At 43.2% G+C, this 26485-nt stretch overlaps 1 protein-coding gene across 1 annotated transcript in view; it reads right to left on the reverse strand.

Annotated features, from left to right (window-relative positions):
* The window catches only part of LOC136991343 (obscurin-like), a 138135-nt gene that overhangs the window by 64172 nt on the left and 47478 nt on the right, over nucleotides 1–26485 (reverse strand). Inside the window, 21 exon segments of the mRNA XM_067292209.1 lie at nucleotides 2736–3008; nucleotides 3720–3986; nucleotides 4771–5037; nucleotides 5382–5648; nucleotides 6395–6664; nucleotides 7210–7476; nucleotides 9022–9288; nucleotides 9740–10012; nucleotides 11203–11469; nucleotides 12832–13098; nucleotides 13794–14060; nucleotides 15035–15301; nucleotides 15811–16074; nucleotides 17530–17793; nucleotides 18356–18619; nucleotides 18934–19197; nucleotides 19545–19808; nucleotides 22416–22679; nucleotides 23516–23782; nucleotides 24532–24795; nucleotides 26012–26278. Of these exon segments, the coding sequence (XP_067148310.1) occupies nucleotides 2736–3008; nucleotides 3720–3986; nucleotides 4771–5037; nucleotides 5382–5648; nucleotides 6395–6664; nucleotides 7210–7476; nucleotides 9022–9288; nucleotides 9740–10012; nucleotides 11203–11469; nucleotides 12832–13098; nucleotides 13794–14060; nucleotides 15035–15301; nucleotides 15811–16074; nucleotides 17530–17793; nucleotides 18356–18619; nucleotides 18934–19197; nucleotides 19545–19808; nucleotides 22416–22679; nucleotides 23516–23782; nucleotides 24532–24795; nucleotides 26012–26278 (5601 nt within the window).

Genomic DNA, 26485 nt, shown 5'->3' on the forward strand with positions numbered 1-26485 from the left:
AGCAAAACTGGTGCATTAGAATGTAACTAGCACACCGGAAAATGGACCAGCAGCAGTTAAGGCCTGCACTTTAACAGTCCTGACCACGAACTTCTGTGCAGAACATCTGCTGGCACTCCTGCCATCATTCGTTTTCCTCTCGGCCCTGGTGAGACTCTCTAGCCTAAGCAGTGCTGGATGTGAAACACTTCTGCTTCCCAGAACATTTCAAGAGCGCAAGTCTGAGATGGAGGAGCGCAGTGCATGATGGGCTGCCTTGACTGATTTGGGCAAAAGAAAGACATCAGCATTGTTCAGTGGGACTGGGGGAAGGGGCTTGAAAAGGCAAGCTCCAGCGGAGAGCCCACTCACAGCAGCATGCGGAGCAAAGCTCCTGGACAGCTCTAACAAGGAAGGGCACTGCACAGGGAGGAGGTACTTGCTCTTTTAATTAGCCCTCTGCCAGAGGCATAGGTTTGGGAAAAATAAGAAGCTTTTCCTTTTCACCAGCTGATCTGTAGATCAGACATCTGTCTGGAATGCTCCTCCTGAAGCTCTGTGCATTGGGCTGAGGGATTTCCAATGTTACTGGCAGACCTTGGGAAGCAAAGATAGCTTGGGAAACGTCTCTCGGCATTTCGTTGCAAGGCTTGATCCTGCTCTCTAAGGCTCCCTCTGCCACCCTGTGTGTGTGCGTGTGTGTGTATGGAGAGGAGGCATCGATGGCAGATCCTGGAGACTGAAGGACTCCAGGAAGGACTGAAGAAGCAAGAAGATCTCTGTGCAATTGGGGGACTACACCACCATCCCCATAAGATGGAGAAATATGCTCCTCACAGTCAGTGTCACCACTGGTTCCAAAAGAAGGAGACTGTCCTTTTCTCACTGCCCCACCGCTGAGCTAAGAGCTTGGTGGCCCTGTTCTCCCCCTCAGCATGACAGGAAGCACCCTGGGCCTTGGGGTACACTGGGGCCTGTAATCCTCACCCCTGCTCAAGGGGGTCAGAAGGAGAGGGCAGCTCTTCCAACCTTCTCCATTCCCCCGCTGCCCAGCCATGCTGGGACAGCGAACAGATGCAATTGTAGGACAACGCCATTGTGAAGGCCAAAGAAGAAAAGCTGTCATGAGATCTTGGTCATCATAGAATAGATATCCCGTTATAAGCACGCCAGGAGAATAGGGTTAGAACCACGGCACTAAGAGAGACGACCTGTTGCCTGATGAAGAACCAGCCACGGACAGCTAGATAGACTGAAACACACATAGCTTGAGGATGGATCTTTAAATTTCTGGACAAAGTAAAGTGCAGGAAATTGACTGTTAATACAAGCACAGTTAGAATTTCACTAGTGCTTTACTTTCCTATTAAATCAAGTGTTATTGAGCAGAGCACCATAACTGGGGTGTTTTTTAAAAGGTCTTCCTCATCCTAATCCAGTTAGAGTCATATAATACTGTGACTCGGTTCACATTAAAAAAAAAAATCTTTACTTCAGCAGAAGCACAATATATCCACATACATGTTTGTACTAGCATGAGCTTTGGGTGTTAGACCTCTACAATTCTGTGATTCTATGAAATTAAAACTTCTCAGGAGCCCTTTATCTGGCTGAATATCTAACAGCGCATTTATTTTTAATTTATTTTCTACATCCACTGGAGCTCTTTGCCTACAGCGCTCAGAACTAGATTCTGTCTCTGGAAATACTGAAGTCAAATTTGATGGCAAATGGACATGTGATTTCTCATATTTACACACTGTCTCACTGCTGCACCATTCTGATATTAGATATAAATGATCTGGCATTTCTTCTCCTCAGAGAGCAAAATTTTCTGAAGGTCCAACAAGGGACACATCAGACTGACAGGGAAGCAGATAACAATTCCTGACTACAATTCCACATTGTGGACAATCCATGCTACGGTGAATAATTATAACACAGAGGAAGACCTGAACAAAGAGAACATTTCATCCTTTACGCCTCCTTACATACTAAACCTAATATACAAATCCCTTTCCCAAGTGAGGAATAAGTGCTATTTTGGTCTGAAAAATAACAGCTTTTCCAGATGGCTATAAAAGGACTGGATGTGAAGTAACTTGCTTTACCATAAAGTCTGGAGCTCAGTGTTATTTGCAGTTTGTGGCTACCCTTACCAAATGAGGAAAATATTCATTCAACAGACAACAAAGCTTTGCCAGCACAGCGCTAACTGTTAGTATTCAACCATTAGCAATCAACTGCTGGGGCCCACTTTGCCACCGTGCTACTCCGCGGTCATACCAGCGGCTTCCAGAGGAGCTCTGGAGCCACCAGTGCATGAGCCCAAGATCTTGACTTGGGAATATGTTGAGCTTAGTATATAGTGACAGTATCCAAGCTATGGTACAGCACAATAGCGAATTACGTGAACTTCTGGCCATGTGTTTTGTGGTATTATAAAAACAGCTTGGTGGGAGAATCAGGTAGCTGCACAGTGACCAAAGCACAGCCTCTTCTCCTGAATAGGTCCAGCTCTACTGAGATGTCAGGTGAAAGCAACAGCCCTGACCCTGCAACCTTTCCTCACCTGCATCATCCAAAAAGCAGATGTGGTTGTACCTACAAGACATGAGTACGGGTAGAAGGCTGCAGCACTGCTGTGTCAAAGAGGAATTTTGGAGACATTTAGTAAGGGTAGCCAGGAAGGCAGAAGCACTAGCACACTGAGCAATTGTGGAGGTGGCCATTTGTGTCTTCTCACAATGAAATACCTTTGACTAATAATTTAGCTGAAGATATAAGGGACCCCGCTCTGAAGGTGACAGTGCCTGAGTCATGGCACGCCACATCCTTTAGGGTTAGAGTGTGGACTGTCCCGTCCTGCTCAGAGATTTCTGTCACAAAGTTGTTGTGAAGGGGAGATCCATCAAGCCACCACTGTACATTCTTCACGCCCGGGCGTGAGAGCTCGCAGGTGAACGTGGCTGTCTCACCCACAAAGACGTCTGTGTTCTTTAAATCAGAAACTATGACTGCTGCTTCTTCTGTATAACAGAGCAAGAGAAGGCGCCAAAGGAAAACAAAAGCATAAACATATACATGTTCCTTCCAGTAGGAATAACCTAAGCGACAGTGCAAGTTGTCCAGGAAAATTAAATTTGTAATGCTTGTTCTGGGGAAAAAAAGACCTTACATTTCTTTCAAGGGTTTAAAAAACACCTTCCATCCTTCACCTGCTTGCAAATGAAGTATGTTTGTTTGTCTGCAAACACTGTTTCATTGAAAGAACACTATATTTCATGACTAGTTCATACCTGACTGTCCTGTGTGTCGCAGCCATCTGCACTGACATTGTATGCAGTCGCAGGCAGAAAGCTAGCTTAAGATTTAAATGGGGTATTTATTTAAACTGCTTTAAAAGATTAACAGAAATATCAACAACAATTGAAGCCATAATCAATCATAACAAGAAATTCAGTATTTTTCATAACAGTTACTCCAAACAAATAGTATTTCAACAGCACCATCTGCTATTGTACACAGTATGGTCAGTGCTTTGAACCGCATTCACCTATAAACGCTGGTCCAACCTCAGCATGGATGTAAATATTTACATCTTCCCTGAAATCAGGAGAGAAAAGAATGGAGTTTCAGCTGTTTCCACCTGAGACAAGTTTGGTCTGTTACTGTCAAAGATACCGGAGTGAGAAATTCTGGCAGAGAAGTCGGAGCATTTTCATCCCATTTCATCTTACCTTGCACATACACAGAACCTGTGGTGATCTCGTATCCGGTGCTACAAGTGTAATCCCCGCAGTCGTCAGGCTCCACGCCGTGAATGATTAGCTCAGCGATGCTGCCTTTCAGTTTCATCTCATATTTGTCACTGGGCTGAATGACCGTCCCTCCTTTTCTCCACTCAACAGGCGCGTCCGGCTTGGAGATCTCGCAGTGCAGGACAGCCGTTCCCCCTTCTTCGGATTCCACGTTTTTCAGCTCCTCCTTAAACAGCACCGGTAGCACTGCAATGGAGAAGCAGACACAGCAGTGACTCAGGGCTAAGCGACACGCTTGCAACTCCTCCGGCTTGGCAGGTCCCAACTTTCTGAACCACAGCTTGCCCGCTGGGAACGCCACGTCTGCGGCAGGGCTTTTGAGTTCTGCCGCGGCCAAACGCTCATGGAGATCAGCCGCTGACACCGTGATGGGACACCATTGCTGCTTCATCTAGGATCGCTGTGGGTCACAGGCCATCTAAAGGGCTTCATGTGCGCACACCCACAATTTTCAGTGTAACCAGTTAGAGGGACAACAGCACAAATCACAGTGTTTGGACATTTAATTGCTGAAACCACTCATTCTGAGCAGAACACCGGCTGTGACAGCTCAACACAGGGTCTAAAAGCAAGATCTTGTTGCCTGAGTTAAAAGACACCGTACTCTTAGTATAAACCTAATAAAACTATATAAAAGCCCATTCTAAGCATAGAGAAATACTCCAGTCTCTCTTATTATCAGGTGGCAGGCAAGTTTCCTAAATGCTCTTGTACATACCCTCCATGAGCAGCAGCTGCAGTTTTGTTCCCAACTCTCACAGTGAGATCAAAATTGCAACTGCAGAAATTGAACTGGGTTTAAAAGACACTAGATTCTTTGAAGAACGGATTGTGGATCAAACCCTGTCCTGTTGTAATTCCCAGGCACAGAGCATTAACGATAATGCAGTAATAAGGCTTCCATTTCACCTTTGTGGAGGACAGCCACAGACAAAACTTCTCTGCCCCCAAGCAAGGGTCATCTTCTTACCTTTGACTTGCAACGATGCAGAGGTCTGCTGATCCCCTGAGTCACACGTGTATTCGCCAGCATCCTGAGCCTCAGCACCATAGATAAAGAGCTCAACACATGTCCCCTCTTGCCTGATCTCATACTTGTCACTTGCTTGCAACACCTTATCTCCTTTCCTCCACTCCACAGGAGCATTAGGTTTTGTCAGCTCACAGTGCAGCATGGCCGTGCGGCCTTCCTCCACTTCTTCATTTTTCAGCCAGTGTTTGAAAAGCACAGGCACCGCTTGAAGTGCAAAGAGGAAAAGAAAGTGTAAAACAAAAACAGAAAGTGGAGGAAAGTTTTATTTTTAAGGTACTGCTAAGAACCAAAATGGTAACGGCATTCATGAAGTTCACGTACAATTCTGCTGTATTTTCCTGAAGGACAGCTGCTGGGGGCAGGAATGTCTAGGTCTAAGCCAGGTGGAATTGCTCATACTACATGGGCTCCAGCACCCTTGACAAACTGCGTGGTGTCCACGGACTCACTCTAGTACCTCAATGTCTTTCTAGTACTGAGGAGCCCCCAAAATGGATACAGTACTCCAGCTGTGGTCTCACAACTGCTGAGCAAAGAGGAAATCATACCTTTAACCTCTAGTCTGGCAGTGGTCTTCCCATCAGCTGTATGGCAGCTATAGTCCCCTGAGTCCTCGCGGTTCAAATCGTAAATGACCAGTGTGTGCACATTCCCCTCCTGCTTGATGCTGCACTTCTTGCTGGAGTGGATTGCAGATGTGCCTTTCTTCCACTCCACCGGGATGTCAGGCTTGGAGACCTCACAGGACAAGTGAGCTGTGCCACCCTCCTGCAGATCCAAGCTGCGGAGCTCCTTTACAAATGTGACGGGAGCAACTGCGGGGAAAAAGCACACAAACAGTGATGCAGCTGCATAATCCAGCATCACTCCCAAAAGCTCTCTGACAGGTGACCATAAGAAATCGTAACATGTCACAGTCAAATTGTCAGATTTTTTTTTTTTGTTCCGTTGCTAGAAGAAAGGCCAGGACAAATTTAGATCTCATGCAGGTGCCAGTGCAACTCCAGCGTCACTTCAGTTTGTTCTAACGTCTGCAGGATCAGTCCTGCCACATGGTAACAGTTTCTAGTCTGCAGCACATATATATCACTGGCTGGCTCTCTGGACATCAGAATGGGCCTGATTTAATGACTTAGTAAGCTTTTAAGCCAATGCAGAGTAAAAATATTTAATACATCACTGATTCGATGAAACGTAATGTTTGGAAGAACCTCTGACCACCCAAACAGTATCATGTTGAATTGTTTATACACATACAGCACTGAAAAGCAGTATTAATTTATATCTACGTATCTACATGTCTACATTTAATTTATATCTACATATCTACATTTTGAACCAGATCAGAGAGGAAGAAACAATATAAGCTATTGTTCTGGCCAATCTTTTAAAATCAGGAGCTCAGACATAAATATCTAACTCTTGCCTCAGTTAAGTTATCTGAATCTCACACAAGATTTCCAGAGGCCCTTCCTCCCACGTACACCTCTCCAGTAACTCAAGCAGTATTGGCAGGGCTTACCAGTACCTCCTAAACCCTTCTTTCTAGGGGATTGCTCACCTTTGACCGTTAGCTGTGCCCCCGAGGTATGCTGCCCGACTTTGAAACTGATGGGCCCGCAGTCTTCTAGTGTCACCTTCCTCAGGATCAAAGTGTGACACTTCCCTTGAACTCTGATCTCATTCATTTCATTAGACTGCAGGGGAACATCCCCCAGGAACCACTGGGCATCCTGAGTTGTCTCCCGGGACAGCTTGCATTCAAAGACTGCATCTTCTCCTTCATATGAAGTGACGTCCTTCAGTGTCTCCACTATGGTTGCTGCTGGTTCTTTACGGAAAGGTCAAAAGAGTTTGATAAATACTTTCAAATGATGTCTCCTATTTTCCTGGATTAAACATTTTGTTATGCTCATTCTTGACAATACTGCATTATCTGAAAGAACTTATGTCCTCAAAGCACTAAACACTATATCTATGTGCATGCATAATTTGTAATGTTGCATACTTACAGATGCATAATGTGTGTGCCTATACACACATTAGGCACATACACATTACATGTGAGAGTCTATAAAGTATGCATGCTATATTGTATTGTGTGTACACAGGAGAAATATCTAATACACAACATTGAAAGGCAATATATATATTGTGGAAACGTTGCCAACAGCTTGTAGTGGGTGATATTAATATTAAACCACAGAATCATTGACTTAAGGCCCGGTTCCGATGTCTCTGAAATCACTCTGATCTCTTTGAAATCCCCATCGTTCTGTTTGGGCACAGGACATACTCCAGGTGTCAAATTACTTAATCGTGTGCCACTCCCATGGAAACAAACTCTGTTCAGCCCTTCGCTGCTTGAAGTCCCACCTTTCACAAGCACAGCTGCCGTGGTTTGCTGGTCCCCTGTGTCGCACAGGTACTCTCCAGCATCAGCTTTGCTCAAGTTGCGAATTGTCAGCTCAGCCACAGAACCATCTTGGCACATTTTGTATTTGTCACTTGGCCACAGCACTGTCCCAGCCTTCTTCCACTGCACAGTGGCATTTGCTTTTGAGATTTCACAGCTCAGAGTGATAGTACCTCCTTCTTCTGCTTGCTGGTTCTGCAGGGGTTGCGTAAAGATCACCGGCAAAGCTAAACCAAGATAATCAGAGGAAGATGTTTAAGTTTCATTGCTGACTCTATCTCACCAATTCACTCATGTGAACTTGATCCTGCTTCACAGTTGTAATCTGATTTGCTCTTTTCCCTCTATGCTTCTGAATATATGAATCTTTTTTCGGGACATATTGATAACATGTGACCATACCAAGTGAATCCATTCTGTACCATCTTTAGTATCAGTAAGCAGAAAGGCTGCTAAAGCCCTAAGTGGTACATGTAGTAAAACTGTAGCACCATTCCAAATCTCAGTTACAAGGTCTTTAAAACCCAAACAAGCAATGATAGAAAGTGCTGGATTTCCAGGAGTACTAAGCACTTCGTGCTCCCCACTGATCTCTGGGCACTGACTGCACACCCCGAGCATCTCTGGAAATGAGTTCCATTTTATGCAGGAGCTGTCACTGGTATGGATTCTTAAGCATCCAAGTGCCTGAAATCCTCATCACAGAACGGGACCAGTCTCTCTGCCACCCTGTCCTTGAAACGTACATTATGGAACGTTTAAACTAACACAGAGCTACCAAAAAGGTGAAGTGAAAGCCTTTTGTCACCTTTCACCACCAAGGATGCCATAGTTTGCTCATCGCCAGAATCACAGACGTAGTCCCCAGCATCCTTCAGCTGTAGCTCGTGGATGAGTAGCCCTACAACAGAGCCCATCTGCTTCATCTCGTATTTGTTGCTGGCTTGGAGCAAGACCGACCCTTTTTTCCATCTCACTGGCGCATCATGTTTTGAGAGTTCAGCATGAAGGGTCACCGTAGAGCCTTCCTTGGCTTCCTGGTTTTGGAGCTTTTTTACAAAGACTGCTGGAATGGCTGGGACCACACACAGAGACACAAAAGGACAGATACGCTCAGTACAGCTGCTTATAGGACAAATATTCAGGCACTGCTAGATCCTGGAGCTAGTGTGAGAGCAGGCAGGTACAAGCCCTTCACGAGAGAGACCTCATGGGATATTTTAAAAGACAGCATTTCACATTAATTTCATGGCCCCTATTTACATTAGTCGATCTTTTATCTCAGGAAAAGCTACGTTAACGTTGTATTTGGATCGGGGTAGATTTTTAAAAGCAGACAAACTGACACGTTACACCTGTTTTTAGGAGCCTAGACACTGAAAGTACTTTGATGGCTCACTTCTCAGCTGCAGCTGAGTGCCCTGGTAAGTTTGAGCACTTGGACTCTGGAGCACCATTTGCCCAGGCGGGACTGCAGCTCAAAGGACAGAGGTGGTTAAGGATCAAAATTGTCTGTCTGGTCACTCAGACAGAAGCCCCTGGGGTCTAGAACTGTGCAAGCAGTTATTACACCTGCATCTCTCCATGTTCATTGCTGAAGACACTTACTAGAGGATTTAAAATAACTTCTGAAAGCAAAAAGACTGCATCCTCAGCTGCTGTCTGTCAGCAAAGTTCATCGGAAGTCAAGGACAGTAGATAACATCCACACGCTAGTACTAAGTTATGAAAGTGGAATAAGTCTTTCTTAAAAACAAAACAAAACAGCTTACCTTTAACAGTTAAAGTGGCTGCTGTTTGCTGGTTTCCATTATCACAGATGTATTTGCCCGAGTCTTCTGGTTTTAAATGATAAATTTTTAAAGTATGGATTGTTCCCTCTTGCCTAATTTCATACTTGGAGCCTGGGGAAATCACTTGGGAGCCCTTCTTCCATTCCACCGCGACATTAGGCTGGGAGACCTCACAGTGAAGGATGGCCGATTCTTCTTCCTGCAATTCTGTGTCCTGTAATTTCTCCTTAAAGACTGGAGGTGGCACTGAAATTACAAACACAGCAGAGGTGAATTTACAGTCACCCATATCTTGCTTCCCTACAGTTGCAACTTACAGTTGAACAGTTAAGTATTAAAAAAAAGCTTTAACTTCTGTGTAAGATACTGGGGTGGTTAAAACAAGTGAACGGATTTTGAATGAAAGCCATTGGCAGAAGTTTCTAGAAGTTAAGGAAATACTAATAAAAAATTTTGCACATATTTTGTCTAGTTCAGATGGCATGGGGACTTTGACCAGGCAAGCAGTTTCGAAAAGGGAAGGAGAAGGACGTTTGAGAATTTCTTCTGCCTCCATATCACTCTGGAGCTCAAGCACGAGCACCCGACTACGGTGAGTTAGCAAGGAGTGAACGATGGACAGGTTGGGCTTTGTACTGCCAGCACGCGCAAAATCAAATTGCTGCCTATTCTCTCCAGTCCTGTTCCTCTCTCTTACCTTTTACTGTGAGCATTGCTGTAGATGTGTGTGGTCCCACTCGGAAAGTAACAGCCCCAATGTCCTGCTCAGTCACCTTCCTTAACGTCAGGGTGTGAATCTTCCCCTTTTCCACGGAGATTTCATTCATTTCATTGTTTTGCAGAGCAACATCCTGCAGCTTCCATTCAACGTCCCTTGCGTTCTCATGAGAAACTTGGCACTGAAAAGTCACGTCGTCCCCCTCAAACACCACCATGTCCTTTAGGCCACTCACAATGGTCACGTCAGGCTCTGCAAAAAGTCCAGGGTTCAGTAGTCAAGCCACGAAAGCCAAAATGTGGACCAAATCATAGAATTATAAAATAACATAGGCTGGAAGGGACCTCTGGAGGTCACCTGATCCAACCACTGCTCAAAGCAGGGCCAACTTAGAGGAGGTTGCTCAGGGCCTCGACCAGCAGAGTTTTAAGTATCTCCAAGGATGGAGAGATCACAGCTTCTCAAATTACATATTTTGAACTCTGATGTGTGACCCCTTTCAGCCAGGGGCTTCAGTGACAGCCAATATCTTTCAGGATCACTCTTTCTTTCTCTCTCTCAGAAATATGCTCCATATTTATTTTTTTAATTACTTCTTGTAATCCTGTATCCTGTAATTGGGCGAATAGAGATTGAATACCAGCTTCCAAGTTCAGGATCTGGAAATCTGCTGTGTTTGCACTTCAGATTATGTTAAACACATTCAAAACTGATCCCCACCACTGCCTGTTTTCAAACAGAACTGCATATACTCTGTGCTGCTGCTCCAGTCTGCCTGGGTATCAGGGAGGCACCGTGCCCTCAGCAGGGCCAACAGGGTCAGCGGGAGCAACGGGCTTTTGCATTTCAGTTTGCGTCCTGCTTCTATCACAGCTGGGCACTTGCAGATCTGTGCAAAGATCGCACAGCCTGCAACGAGGCAGAAGCTACACCCTGAATCTCGTGGGCAATACTGAAGGGGAAGAAACACAGTCCTCACTTGAGCAAATACAATAGAGATTTATACAACGGAGGTCACCCTACGTGTGAAAAGGGGTGCAGTTGGGCATAGTATATAGAGCATCCATAATATATAGAGCAGCCTATAGAGTGGCTAGAAGTGATTGTTCCACACTAGTGACCCAGTCTGAAAGACAGCTCTGTCTGTAATGAATTAGGGCCAGATGCAGTTGGCAGGTGACTGGAAGCTGGGGACGACCCATCTGATCACTCACATGATGTCGAGCAAACGTTCAAAGCCACATGAGCAGAAACTTACAGCTGCCTCATCCTCTCCGGGCCCCCAAGCAAACCAGTGCATTTATTCACTGATCATAATAAGATTTTGTATGGCTTCATGATACCCTTCCTGTACTCTGTGTGCATGTATTACAACAGTAACATGTTGCAAAATCTTAGCACGTTGAACTGAAAATCCCCTTGCCCCAGTAAACGGCTCTTGCCTTTCACAGTCAGCTTTGCAGAGGTTGTCTCATCCCCAGCCTTGCAGGAATACTCTCCGACGTCGCTAGGCTCCAAGTGGTGGATACGCAGTTCGCGGAGGGTGCCGTCCTGCCACATTTCATACTTGGAACTTGGGCGAAGCACGACTCCATCTTTGCTCCACTCCACCGCTGCTTTGCCTACGGTGATCTCACAGCGCAGCCTGGCCGTTCCTCCCATTTCCACTTGCTCGCTCTTCAGCTGTTGCTTCAGCCGAGGTTTGATGGCTGCAAAGTTGAGAGCAATTAATGCACAACCCATTAGCTTGAATGTACGAATGTGGCTTCTGCCCAGCTCAGCACAAGGAACCTGGGCTCTGAAGCTGCAGAACAAATTTGCATTTGGTGATTACGTGATAATGACAAAAAAAATTTTTTTTATTCTGTATATCTAGAAAAGGAGCGGATCAGACAGCTCCTCAGATGTGTTCACTTCTCAAAGGCAAGGGCATCCACCTTGTAACAGTACCTTTCACACAACTTATCTTGATCCTGAAAATTCTCAAATGGATTAATCACAGAATCACAGAATGGTTGAGGTTGGAAGGGACCTCTGGAGATCATCGAGTCCAACCCCCCTGCTCAAGCAGGGTCACCTAGAGCACGTTGCACAGGATCGCGTCCAGGCGGCTTTTGAATATCTCCAGAGAAGATCATCAAGATCATGTCTAAGCAGAATCTGGTACTTGATGACTAAAACTAATTTAGACTAAAACTAGTCTAAATCTGTTGATGTTATGGAGATACTCCTCACTTCCAACACTATAAACAATGTAAGCAAATGCTTTATTTCGCTGCTGTCTTTCCAAGACCCTAGACTGTCAACAGTAAGTCCTTCCAGCGCATGGACAAATAAATGCACCGCGCTCATTCAAACCAGGCTCAGACAACAGCTTGTCATCAACAAAAGCGAGAAGGGAATATCCATCCCATGTGCATGAGCAGTTGAGAAAAGGGGAATTTCAGTGCTTGTGGTTCTCCTATCTAGCTCCTGTTGCGATATATCTAAAGCAAGCACAGGACTCCTAGGTGAGCCAGCAGCTGCTTTCATGGCTCAGATTCAGCCACCAGGAGTTTGAAAAGCTGTGGCTCAGATCGAAAACACAAGTTCCAGCCAACAAATGAGACAGTCACAAACCTTTCACAGACCATGATTAGCAACACACATTATTCCTGGTTTGTTTAAATGCACGATGTTTTCAGGATTTTCATGAGAGGACAATGAAAAACAGAAAGCAATACAAAACAACACACTTTTGTAACTGGCCTATGATTAATTATTGATCCAGCTGAACCAGTAATTAATGCAAAGCGCCAAAAATAAAGATCTATTAGAATTTCAAAATCCCCATGATGCAAAGTTTCTTGCTTTTATTAATAGTAGAGGAATGAGCCTAGATACTGTGCCTTATAGACTTAAATAGACATTCTCTGAATCCCTTCCAATAAAATTCATTTCTCCATCTTCTGATTTATCACTGAGCACCTGCTTGGCTCTTTATCTTACTTTTGGAAGGACTTAACAGAATATCAACCACACAATTGCACAAAACCCTTCTAGCCTCTGCTCCATTTTGGTGCAATGCTAACCATTCACTCTGAGGACTGCTGTGCTCTGCTGGTCTCCTGTATCACACGTATAATCGGAGGCATCTTCTGGTTCTACATTGTGGATCACGAGTTCCGCTATGCGACCGTTTAAATTAATGTCATATTTGGCACATGGGAAGAGCTCCATGGTGCCTTTCCTCCACTCCACAGTTGCCTTATCCTTTGTCAGCTCACACTGGAATTTCACTGCAGCTCCTTCTTCCACATCCTTGTCCTTGAGCTCCTTTTTGAAAAGGACTGGCAAGGCTAAAAGAAGGGGAAAAAAAGAAAAAACAGGAGCCTGAGTCATGTCCTGCTTACCATGTCTAGACTGACTTTCAGGGGAACAAAGTTACTGTGATTTTCAAGCGCTACATTCCCAGGCAGGATCCACGTTTTCTAGTTTGCCTGGAGCTGGTAACAGATCTTGCTGCACCAGAAGCAGACATCTGCACCTAAAAAGTTTCTTTCCTGTATTCCTTGGGTCAAATCCTTTCCAGGGCTGAATTATTTGAATGAACTTATCCTTTGGTTGATCTCAAAGATCTCAAAAGAAAAAAAAATACAGAAAACTCCACGGACAGCCTTGAGAAATCAGAAAGGTAGTTAGGAGTCTCTTTCCAGGATCTGGAAGAAAATCCTTTTTTAAATACATAAGTCACATGTCACGTGAAATGTCCAGACATTATGCTAAAGCCTTGTTCTTCCTTTAATCTCTCCCAAGCTGTAAGGCTAAAAAGTGTTTCTTCTTATAACCCAACACACCAATGCAGCACTGGAATAACAAAGTATCTTCCTCTTCCATTCTCGTTTAAAAAAAAAACAAACAAAAACCGGGTGCATCAGATGCAAAGGGAAGTATTTATGGGCAAAATATTATGCACTTCAAAATAATCATATTCAAGCTGTTGCTTTGTGTGGGATGATATCTACTGCTTTATGAATCAGCTCACACCACCTACCTTTCACATTTAAAGATGCCTTTGTTTCCTGATCCCCACTATCACAGCTGTATTCTCCTGTATCTTCTAATTTGAGATTATGTATTAAGAGCTCTACCAAGCACTCCCTCTGCCTCATTTCATATTTCTGGCTGGGCTGCAGCTCCACTCCTCCTTTCTTCCATTCCACTGCGGCACTGGGTTTTGACAGCTCACAACAGAACGTAGCTGTACTTCCTTCCTCAGTTTCCTTATTTTGAAGGGGTTGTTTAAATGTGACAGGCAGGGCTGCAAAATGTGAGAGGTAAATGTTTTAACAGTGCTTTACTCCTGAACGGACCCAATCCTACCATCGTTCTTCAGAAACGGTCTGTTCTCCTGATTCCACAATCCTTGGGCTGCAGCTCTCTTTCTTGGTAGCATCCTTCTTGAATCATTAGGTGAAACAAGAGGCGAGGACAGATTGTGAAATTAGGGACACAGTTGGTCTTACAAAGTGGTCCACGGAATGGTCTCCACGCCAGTGTCTCCATGCCAGCTAGGGATGGTTTAGTCAAAGAACACGGGGACACAGCGGGATGCTCTTTCTCTTACATGGACCCTTGTTCTTCCTTAATAAACATCTGTGAGTTTGCAATATTTGGCTGACAGACTTGATCCCCAAATAAAACTTCTGCCAACATCTAAAAGACCAAGTCAGCACTCAAGAACAGGAATAGATAGTACAGTAAGATGAAAATAAGACAACAAATGGAAGAGGAAGGGGAAATTCAGACTTCAGAAAAGGTCTTGCTCAATTTGGAAGAAAGGGCTGAGGAAAACCCATGAGGACACAGCAGTTTACACTCAAAGTTCATACGTGAGGCTCAAAGCCTCAAGTAATAATACTGCGCATTCAGAACATGTTACAGAAATCCTTTAGCCACAGCTCTGCCCAATCGTCGCATCCCTTAGGCCTACCAAAGCCATGAACAATCATTCCCCAAATTCCCATATGCAGCCAAACTCCCTGCACTCAGAGGGCATAAGGATTCATTATATTTTGACATCCTGGCAAGGTTTAATTGCTTTGATGCTGATTAATCATTCCAGATACTATAAGCAGAACCCTTCTACCCTGACCATGTGTCAGGCTCAAGTCGAATATGTATGCTGCTATCGAAGACCAGCAACAAAGCAAATAAACAGCAGTAGGGATCATTGAGAGACGCTCCTTTCACTCCGTGTTTACTGAGTCAAGGGTCAGCACTCTGCCTGCCTACCATGCACAGTGACTGCAGCCGTTGTCTGCTGATGTCCAGAGTCACAGGTGTACTTTCCTGAATCTTTCAGTTCTAAGTCATGAATGACCAGCTCCGTAGTGGAGCCCTGCTGCTTCATCTCGTATTTCAAACCAGGGTAGAGAATAATATCTCCTTTCCTCCACTCCACTAGAGCATTGGGTTTGGTAAGCTCACACTTCAGTGTTACTGTACCACCTTCTTCTGTACTGGCATCTTGAAGCTCTTGTTTAAAAAGTGCCGGCAGGGCTATGAAATAGAAACATAACTTGCAACATACTGCAAATTGGTTTGGGGAAAGAAAAAATAGAAAGAAATTGCAAACACCAAAATAGTTTTTTGCAGATGGATCTAAACATCAAAGCTCTAAATCCAAACTACAAGGTTATTTTCCCTGAGAGGTAATAGGAATATCTGCAGAACAAAGTTGTTGATTTCAAGAAGTCACATTGGCCAGCAAGTATGTACAGGCTTCATCTAATCTAAGACCTAAAGGCAGCAGAAGATTTTGCCAACTATAAAAGTAATTGACGTGTCCTGATCACTGAAGAGGTCTTCTACAGATCTGCAGGAGGGCACAGGAGAATACAGAACAATATTTTCAGGTATACACAGCCTGGAGATCATCAAAGACAAGGAATACTATTTCAAATAAATGGAACTTCAGTTAATAAGGTTGGACAAACAGAGATAGAAAACAGAACACCTGATAGGAGAGGACAGACTTTTCTAGTCAGGAAAGAGGAGATAATTTTTACCCTGGACTGTTAACACAGCTGTAGACTGGTGCTCTCCACACACACAGGTGTAGTCTCCTGCATCCTTCTCAGCTATTTCACGAATCATCAGCTCTGTCTTGGTCCCTTCCTGCCTCATTTTGTATTTCTCACTTGCTTTGAGGATCCGCTGGTCTTTCCTCCACTCCACAGGAGCAGCTTTGGTAAGCTCACAGTGCAGAACAACATCTTCACCTTCTTTTGCTTCCTTGTTCATTAGCTCGTCCTTAAAAAGTGGTGGCAGGGCTAAAGGATGCAACACGGACAAGTGGTCATCAGAAAAGCAGAATTCAAATCCCAATTTCTTTTTGGTACTTGGGATTATTTCCCCTTATGCCTCCCTTTTTCACCCTATTCTAAACTTGCTTAGCAATAGCCAAGTTCAGAAACTCTGAAAGGATCCTTCTTCAAGCGTGATGCGAGCATGGTTTCACTTAGCATCAACAATTAATTCCCTGACTGTCTGCTGCTTTTCATAGGGAAAAAGCAATACAGAGATACACAGTTCTACTGGATACAGTAGCATTTTACTTACATAGGTATGATTTTACTTAGATAGGTATGATTTCCAGGAGGCTGGTAGAGCAATTTTGTTTGTTTGACTGAAAACTATATACATGAAAGCATCCAGAGTTCAAAAGAAACCTATTTCTGTTTTGAAATTGAAGTCTGAAGGGCCATAACATGCAACGGGAGAATTTCAGGTTCTCACTTTCCCATTTTGGAAATCTGAGCCGAAGGAAGAACAAACTACAGGAACATTAACCTCAAAGAAACTAATTCTTAACATCTAAGCCACAAACCTGCCTTGTGCACAGCTAATATTAATGGGGAGGGAGTGCAAACACAGACCACTTCTCAGACAGGTCAGAAAAAAAGCATGTTTCAGGAAAGCCCAGGAGAGAGTTAGAAGTTGCTGGAAAAAGCTGGTGGGGACAGAACTGGGTCCCTTTGACCACAGTTCCTCAAAGCCAAGGAAGGTTCCTGCACTAAAACACATGCCCATTAATGAGAGGAGAGCAGAACATCAGGTAATGAGATTATTAACATAAAACAAGGATTTATTTCTGATTTGGTTTATTGGGAGCTGGTAGAACAAAGAAGAGTGTAACTGCTGAAAACCTGTCTTCTTTTTTTTTTAATTCCTAACTGTCAAGGTAGTTTCTACTTTGCTGGTCCCCACATAGAGGTTTAGTCCCCCACATCCTTCAAACCTAGGTTATGAAATAGCATAAAGTGCTCTGAAATAGCACCTCTTATCACATTTTGCATTTATGATTTTAAAAATCTGGTGCCCTTTCTGCCAGTCCCCAGGAACAGCCATGGCCAGGTCACAGAGCAGAGTGACCTCTCCTCCCTCTTGGGCTTCCCCATCCCTCACTACTTGTTTGAACAGTGAGGAAGTGAAACAAAGGAGATGAGGGGGAAACAAGCTAGAAAATGTAAGTGCCCAAGAACAGGAAGCTTGAGAAGAAAAGAAAAAAACCCATCTCATTTCCTCCTTTTGGGGGGAGAGGGATTAATAATGCCCCCGAATTTGTGTTGAGCAAATCTTTTTCAGAAAGAAATGAGCTATGCATAGAACAAGAGAAGACAAAGGGAAAAAGCAAAGGCAGGTTACTGATCCAGGGCTGAAAGAGCTGAATTTCAGAGTGATATCTATCCATAGAGCTAGTTATTAATTTAATAGTGCCTTTTTACCATGGACTGTTAAGGTTGCTGTTGTCTTCTGGTCACCACAAACACAGGTGTAATCTCCAGCGTCTTTGACTTCTAGGTCATGAATGACCAGCTCTGCAGTAGTGCCAAGTTGTCTCATTTGATATTTGTCACTTGCTTTGAGCACTTTGGACCCTATTTTCCACTGCACGGGAGCTGCTTTGCTTAGTTCACAACACAGAGAAACTGATGCTCCTTCTGTAACTTCTTCATTTTTCAATTCTTCCTTGAAAAGCGCCGGCAGGGCTGGGAATGGAAAGTCAATACACAGCGTATTTAAACTAAGACCTCTGCAGTTTGCAGTTGGCATCAAGAACCCTTTTAATTTATGTTTAAATCTTGCCAAGTCAGGGACTTTAGTCTAGCCATTCAGGTTGAGGTTATCACTACGATGATCTGGAAAACTGAACCCAGCAGTAACAGCAGGAAAAGAAGAACTGTGCTGAAAGAAGAACTGTGTCAAAATACAAGTGGCTGGATGGATTCAAGATGTAACCTAGAGAATGTATCTCAGGGCCACCCTCCATGGGGGCAGGATATCTCAGCTGGTCTAACACCAGCATTCCTAGGCACTATTCCTTTAAATTTACAGGATAGCAGCTTGTCCGCATGGAGAAACAGCCATTTCCTCTACTCCCTTTGCAGGGATATCAGACCAAATTAAGATGGCAGAACAAGAAGTTCTCCTTTCCTGCACACACGAATTCCTAGGAAAAAGTCTAAAGCTGGTAGCTGAATGATTTACACAGTACTAGTATCCTTCAGAGAAGCAAATTAAAATAAACACACATCTGCAAGGTGAATTTACCATTCACTGTCAGAGAAGCAGTGGTGCATTGGTTCCCACACACACACGTGTAGTCTCCCGCATCCTGCAGATCTAGCTCACGAATTTCGAGCTCAGCAACGGCATCATCCTGTCGCATGATGTATTTTTCACTTGCTCTGAGTATTTTGTTCCCTTTCTTCCATGACACAGATGCAGCCTTGGTCAGCTCGCAGTGCAGAGTTGCTGTTTGGCATTCTATGGCCTCCAGGTTCTTCAGTTCTTCTTTGAATATTGCAGGCAGGGCTGAAGGTCACAGAACGGACAAAGACATTAAAAACGACAAAATCCACACAGCTGATGGTAGGGAGAGGGAGAAGTTTGCTAAGGTACAGAAGCAGAGAACACTTTACGGTGGGAACAGTTTCCGCATAATTCTAGGACATTAAACAAACCAATAGACAAAGGAGAAAATCAGCCTGGATGCAACCAGATCTTAGAGACAGCTTACAAGTTAAATGAAACAAATTCAACCACAGGTGAACACACAACAAATAGCAGATGAGCTGGTAGAGAAATACACGGTGTTGACAATACAGATAGATGTATATGGTTTTTACCATGCACTGTCAAGGCAGCTGTTGTCTCCTGTTCTCCACACACGCAAGTGTATTCTCCAGCATCCTTCAATTCTACATCATGGATAAGCAGCTTTGTGACCGTGCCCTCCTGTCTCATTTTGTATTTGTCGCTGACTTTAAGCAAACTGCTCCCCTTTCTCCACTCTACTTGAGCGACTTTGGTCAGCTCACAGCGCAGAGTGGCTGTTTGACCTTCTGTTACTTCCTCGTCCTTCAGGCTTTCCTTGATGCCTGCAGGCAGAGCTGAGGATGTAATGGACAGAGTGTTAAAAATGGAGCAGCAAACACAACCTCCAGGTGAAGGGCAGGGGTGGGGGAAGGAAAAGCTAGAGGAAGAGTGGCGAGCTGCCTTAGGGCCTGATCTTGCATGTACTTCACAAGAGGATCAGGTCCTAAATATATGTATTGCATTAGGAGTTGGGGTGCAGGTCTTTCCAAATAAACCATAAAATGTGAATTAATTCTCATGACCATGACATGTAAAGTCAGACTCAGAGAAACTATGCAGAGATGACAACGGACACAGGCAACAAAACAAATCCAACCCATAAGCCTGATAATTAGGACATCTACATGATAATGGTTATTACCGTATACTGCTAAGGAAGCTGTGCACTGCTTGTCCCCACACACGCAAGTATAATCACCAGCATCATTCTCATTTAGATTATGGATCACCAGTTCTGCAGTGGCATCCTTCTGCCTCATTTTGTATTTCTCACTAGGTTTGAGTAACGTACATCCCTTTTTCCACTCCACTGAAGCCGTTTTGGTCAACTCACAGCGCAGAGTGACTACTCCACCCTCAGTAGCTTCTTCATTTCTTAATTCTTCTTTGAAGAGAGCAGGAAGGGCTAAGAACAAAGCAAACATTTTCATGACATGCTGTACTTGGTCACCAAAACAAAAAGAATAAACAGCAGGAATGGGAGGAAGTCTTCATGTATAGACAAAGCTCTAATTTCCTCAGTATAATTCAGTCTGAGAAAATAACATAGCCGGTTACACCATGGTCAGGAAGAAAAGCTAAAGAAAAAATATATAAGGTTTTGCCTTATGTGCTAAGGATACCTACAGAACTAGCCCAAGAGTCAGAATGAAGCTGAGGAGCAGAATTGGACTGACCTCTCGAAAGTGCTTGGGTAATAATAAAAAAGAAAAAGAAGAGGAAGGGTGTCTCCATTGTGGACATCTGATAAAGGCCATCACAGCAGGAAGTTCAGGTGTATCCTCATACCTATCCCCCTTTTGAAACAGCTAACAATCATTCGGAGCATAAGACTGGATGGTAATGTGGTAATATTAGTCGGGGAAGCAATAGGATGGGACAATGTCTGCTAAATCTTTGGAATGGCGTGAAGACCACTTTTGTACATAGAATGTGTAGGAAAGAACAGGAGAGAAGGCTCTCCAAGTTCTGACTCTGACTAGTAAGAAATAAATATTTGAGACTACGGATGAAGAGGATAACTGGGCTCACACCAATTATGAAGCAGAAGAGCTCATGGTTTTTAGAAATAGCAATAATGGAGAAGAACAAAAGGAAACTTCTGTTTGCAGCAAGAAAGCAAGATTAAATAAATGCAAGAATTGTTATTTATGACCAAGCAGAAACAAACTTACAGGACAAGGCAGTGTGAGAAAGTGGTAACTTCTTGAAGAAACAATATCAAGGGCAATAATTACAATATTAACTACAAACTATCCCTCCTCAAGGAAACATCAGGAATAGCCTGCCTAAATCACAAATTCTTCAATGGCCTGAAACTCAAGAGACCTATAAAATGCGAGAGATATTAATGAGCGTGAAGTAATTATTACAGAACATAGGGCCAAAATGAGAAAGGCCAGGTACCCTGCATGTCTCAAGAAGTTCAGGGGCAGTTCCTCATTCCTGGGCTCTGTCATCTGATGGGCAAAGGGAGGGAGAAACTCACAGTGGAAGAATGAATTGAGCAAAGTTCCTCAAGACTCTGTCTGGAGTTCAGTACTATTCAGGATTTTCTTTAGTGATGTGGACAATGAAATTCAGAGTAGTCTTATTAAATTTGCAGATGATACAAAGCTGGGAAGGAAGAGAAGCTCAAAGCACTTTGCGAGAGGATTAGGATGAAGAGGATCTTGACAAAACAGTGGTGTGAAAAATAGGCTGCAATTCAGCAAGAGCAGGTGCAAAATATATTCAGGAGCAGTCAGCAACACAAGTACAAGATGGGGAGCAATAGGGAGCAGATCTGCAGAGAGGGATTTGGGGTTAACAAGAGATCACATAGCAAATTCAAGTCAAAAGTGCAATTTCGATGTGAATAAAGCAATCATCATAATAGGATATATAAACGGGAGTGTCATATGCAAGACATACGAAGTTCCTTCATCCTACTCCACTCTGGTAAAACCTCGGATGGAGCATTTTTGTCCATTTTGGGGCACCACACTTCTAGAAAGATGTGGATCAACTGAAGATGGTCCAGAAAGCAACAAGGGTGGGCCAAAGTCTAGAAAACATGACTTATGCAGAAAAAGTAAAAGACTTGAAGTTGCTTAGGCCAGAAAAGAGAAGATAAAATGGAGACATGACAAAAGTTTTCAAATCTGTAGAAGAGTTTCAGAAAGAGAATGATAATAAATATTTCTCCATGTCCACAGAAAATGGGACAAGAAGTAATGACTTAAGCCAACCTAAGAAAGATTTTGGTTTGGCACTGGGAAGAACTTTCCAGCAATAATGATAGTCAGGCAGTGGAGTGAGTTATTGAAGGTATTGTGGATTCTTTACCACTGGAGGTTTTTAAGCACAGGCTAGGCAGAGGTGCCTTGGGGCTCAAGGGTGGACTAGATAATCTGCAGAATCCTTTCCAGTTCTATTTTCTATAGTTAAACTGGGGGTTCAAGACTGAAATCATCCTTTTTATTGGTAAATATCAAGATGAAAAGGTCTTGGTAGCAGAGCAAAGAAACTGATTCGTTGACTTTCCAGGTGAGAAAGATGGATGTAACTCTACTGCTTGCTGTCCTCGCTGTCAAGTTCAAGAATCAAGTTCTGTTTGTGTTATTTAAAATTATCTGTCAAATCTTAACATAAAGTGATCTTAGATTTCAAGTGAAGAAAAATGAATGCACCAGCTACTCCATCTCTCCCCGCTCAAGTCCAAAGCAGGTAAAGCAAAACAAAAAATGCAAGCAAGTGGAATCCTTCAGCTTTAAGTGTGATATAAAGCAGTGTAACCATGCATCAACCAGAGCAGGAAGAGGAAAACAGAGAAGAATATTAGTATAACTAATGAAACTAGAATTCTAGTTAGAAATGGATGAAAATCAGAAAAAAAGGCAAGAAAACACATTATAAAAACAATTAATGATGGCAAGAGAAAGAATTCATTTTGAGTCAGTATTGAGGCTTCTAGAGGAGGTAAGAGAAATGTCACACATTAAAATCTGACTTTCTGATTCAGGTATTTTACCATGCACTATCAGTGCTGCAGTAGTCTTCTTGTCTCCACACACGCAGGTATAGTCCCCAGCATCCTTGACTTCTAAAGCATGGATCAGCAGTTGTGTAGTGGTACCTTCCTGTCTCATAGTGTATTTTTCACTTGATTTGAGCACTTTGTGCTTCTTTTTCCACTCCACAGAGGCAGCCCTAGATAGCTCACATTGGAGTGTGGCTGTTTCACCTTCTGTGGCTTCCTCATTCTTCATTTCTTCCTTGAAGTGTACAGGCAATGCTGAGGAATTCAAAATGAACAGAATGCATGACCATAGCAGCTATCCAAATAACTATTTATCTGTGGTCCATGGACTACACGTGACAAGCAAAGCTTTCCCTAATAACTCAGGATTAATGATCACTCTGAGAACCACGTGATGGTGACTTGAGAAAGGTGGAGAACACCTTGCTCACAAGGCAGAGGTTTTTCTTACAGACTGGTCTTTGGAAGGAAAATAGAGAACCACACCAGTCTCGATTTCTTCAAACTCTGCAGGACTGAGTCCTGCATTACTTTGGCTATTGCCTAGCAAAACAGAAAATAAAGCCTAACTGGAATGTCTGTTCTATCGCAATGCAAATCATTTCTAAAAAGGTTTGTAAATGATAGCTATCTGAGGCATCAATCTCACTTTTCCATGAGATGTCTCCTCAGAACATGGTTAAGTAGACCTTAACTGTCATATTATTCTCAAAGAATGTTTAATACCAGGCTGAAAACTATCTCAAAAATATCCCATCATTAAATCGTAATATTCTCTGCCTTAGGATTGTAACGTCATTACAATCAACATAGTGATGACATATGATAGTCCTTTTTTAGGAACTACTACTGAACATGAACATCAAAGTGAGTTGGAACCAAGACGAATATCCCAACGGAACCTGGAATTTTTGCAGTGAATGCTTGACCAGTACCTGATACTGACCAGCACATTCAGGCCCTTATTTCTATGTCCATCCAGTTTTCTAAACTGATCAGAAACAGGGTTCCAATTTCGAAGCTGATACTACCATGCTTTTAAAAAACAGATGGTTGAAAATAATGCACTGAAATGGGAATATGTTTTTTACCGTTCACTTTTAGTGCAGCTGTGGTTTCCTGATCTCCATAGCGGCATGTGTAATCTCCAGCATCTGTCAGATCTAAATCACGAATCATCAGCTCGGCAATTGAGCCCTCAAGTTTTATGGTGAACTTCTCATCTGGCTTCAGGACTCTGTCACCTTTTCTCCATTCCACGGAAGCTGCAGGCTTGTTCAGTTCACAGCATAAAGTGGCCATGCCACTTTCTGTGGCTTCCATGTTCTTCAATTCTTTCTTAAAATGTGGAGGAAGGGCTGAAGATCATAGGTTAAGAGAGAGCACTTTAAAAATGAGGAAATACTGCATCTTGATTGCTCCACTGGATTAAAACCCTTAAGCTCTAAAAATTTTGATTAAAATATACAGTACCTGAGTGGCAAATTACAGTGATTTCAGGGGCATCCCTGCCTTTTGCTTTGCAATAGGCCACATTTGGCATTGTCACAACTGAACTGGAAATCAGTGTTGCAAAACTCAGTATCAGAAGATATGCTTTAAAGGCATTTTAAGATATAAATAGTAGAAAGCTGACCCTGAACTTTCAAGGAACTACGCACAGCTCTAGCCTGTGCTAAGATTAGATGAATACTTAAAATGAACACGATCCGTTACTTAACCTCCAAGACACAGTGTATCATTCCTACCTGTCTTTCTCTATTTTATCACAACGGATAATCACCTTTTAATTCCATTCAAGAAAAAATAAATGAAATCTCAGTGATACACCTAGAGAAATTAATTCTCTGGAAATACGTAAAGTGTTATTTATGACTTCACCAAGGTCTTCATTATCTACCTCCAGATTGTATTAACAAGAAAAATCAGGGACTAAAAAGACTGTATGATGCTATTTATCAGCCCCAAGTGAGGGAAAGATATCCCCAGCGCTTGGTACAGCTGTCATAAAATTTAAAATAATAGATGGAATCAAGATCAGTTTGTGATCCTGCTTGAGATCACAGATGACAATGCAGAAAATCCCTATTAAACCCATGTATTTTACCATGCACTGTCAATGACGCAGTCGTCGTCTTGTCTCCGCACACACATGTGTAATCTCCCGCATCTTGCTCCTCCAAGCCATGGACTGTCAACTCCGCAATGGAATCCTTCAATCTCATTTTGTACTTGTCACTAGGCTTGAGGACTTCTTGCCCTCTCCTCCACTCCACTGGAGCGGATTTAGTTAGCTCACAGCGTAGAGTAGCTGTTCCGTCTTCTGTGGCTTCCATATTAATGAGTTCTTTTTTGAATAATGCAGGCAAAGCTAAGGGATGTAATATAAACAAAGAGTCCATCAAAACCATTAATCAGACCTTGAGGAGCACAGGACTAGGTTCTGAGCCCTGTCCTTCGCTATTAGAGCAAACTAAATCACAGTCTCCTTCAACAGTGATCCTGCACTATCTTGAAAATTGCATCTATTAGAAAACTACTGCGGGACCTTAGAGGGATAATTGTCACAATAACCTTCTTCTAATGTTGACTTATGCAGCATGCTCACCATTTCCCAGCTGATTCCAATAGTCCTCTGTATCTACTGCCATGTGAGTTCATCTGTCCTGAACACTAATCACTTGACTGAAAGTCATTGCCCTTGATGACAGCCTTGTTTTTTGCAGATCTCTACAGGAAATACCTTCCCCGATATCATAATTTCCCTTTCTTGATCAGAAAAAAACTGGCAAACTAACTTTAGGTGCACCTTTAAGCCATAATTTCCAAGGGCATAATGGCTCTAATATCAGGAACTGGGGGCAGGGGGAGGTTTTTCAGCAAGTGACTGGCACGGGGAAGAAAATGCTAGTTTAGAGGAAGGGAAGAACAGAAGTGTATTTGATCAGGATAAAGAAGAGGAAGGAAAAGCATGCAGAGAAATCTGAGAGAAGACAGAGTTTTGCCTCCATAGTTTTGTCCATGTCCTTAAAAGCATTTCAGCATTAAGGTATATCTCAAATGAAAACAATTCTTTCATTTACTGGAACTACATGTGAATTGCCTCCGCTAAAGCATAACCAAGACTGTCACACTATTCACCATGGCAGAGGGAGGAACAAAATTTCTCTCACTACTCCTTAAATCAGGACCTTCAGAAAAATGGTTTGGGTTTTTTCTTCCCCATCAGCAGGATGTATCACAGTCCTGCAAGGAAGAAGCACAGTCATCCATTCCTGAACGAAAAAAAAAAAACCCTCTTCCTAACTGAGCTCAGCATTTTTAAAACAAACTTTCCTTCAAGTTAAGCATTGAAATCCACTGATGCAAGTGAGACGTGAGTGCCAAATTCTCTGAAAACAAACACGTTGTGAGAGGCCTAGTCACTTCTGGCCTTACATATGGGTGCTTTTTTCGCTTTAAAATGAGCCAGCAGACCAAGAAAAGGCTGCAGAATCAAAACATCAAAACAGGCAAGAAAGGGACATCTCAAAGAAAAGGGGGATCTCTGAGATACCGATACCATAAGCGAGAATTGGTTTCTTTACCATGGACTGTCAATACAGCCGAGGTCTTCTGATCTCCACACACACACATATATTCTCCTGTATCTTCTACCTCCAGGTCTCGTATCAGTAGTTCTGCAGAAGTATCTTCCTGTCTCATCCTATACTTATCACTCGGTTTGAGAAGCTTGTCCCCTTTTTTCCACTCCACCGGGACACCGACTTTGCTTAGCTCACAGCGCAGAGTGGCTGTTGCACCATCTGTGGCTTCTCTGTTCTTCAGCCCTTCTTTGAAAAACGCAGGCAAAGCTGAGAGACAGCAAGACGGGCAGTGAGACGTAATGCTCCAAAGAGTTAAAATTAAACATCCTCCTCCTTGTCCCTATTATCTTGAACTGATATGCCAATACAAGAACATAAACTGTCACAAGCCTCCAGGAATCAGTATGAGGAAAGAAATCGTATCACCAGGCAAGGACTCAATAGTTGCAGTAATACACAGAGATATTTTACATG

This window comes from Apteryx mantelli, chromosome 2, assembly GCF_036417845.1.
Source record: "Apteryx mantelli isolate bAptMan1 chromosome 2, bAptMan1.hap1, whole genome shotgun sequence".
Lineage (NCBI taxonomy): Eukaryota > Metazoa > Chordata > Aves > Apterygiformes > Apterygidae > Apteryx > Apteryx mantelli.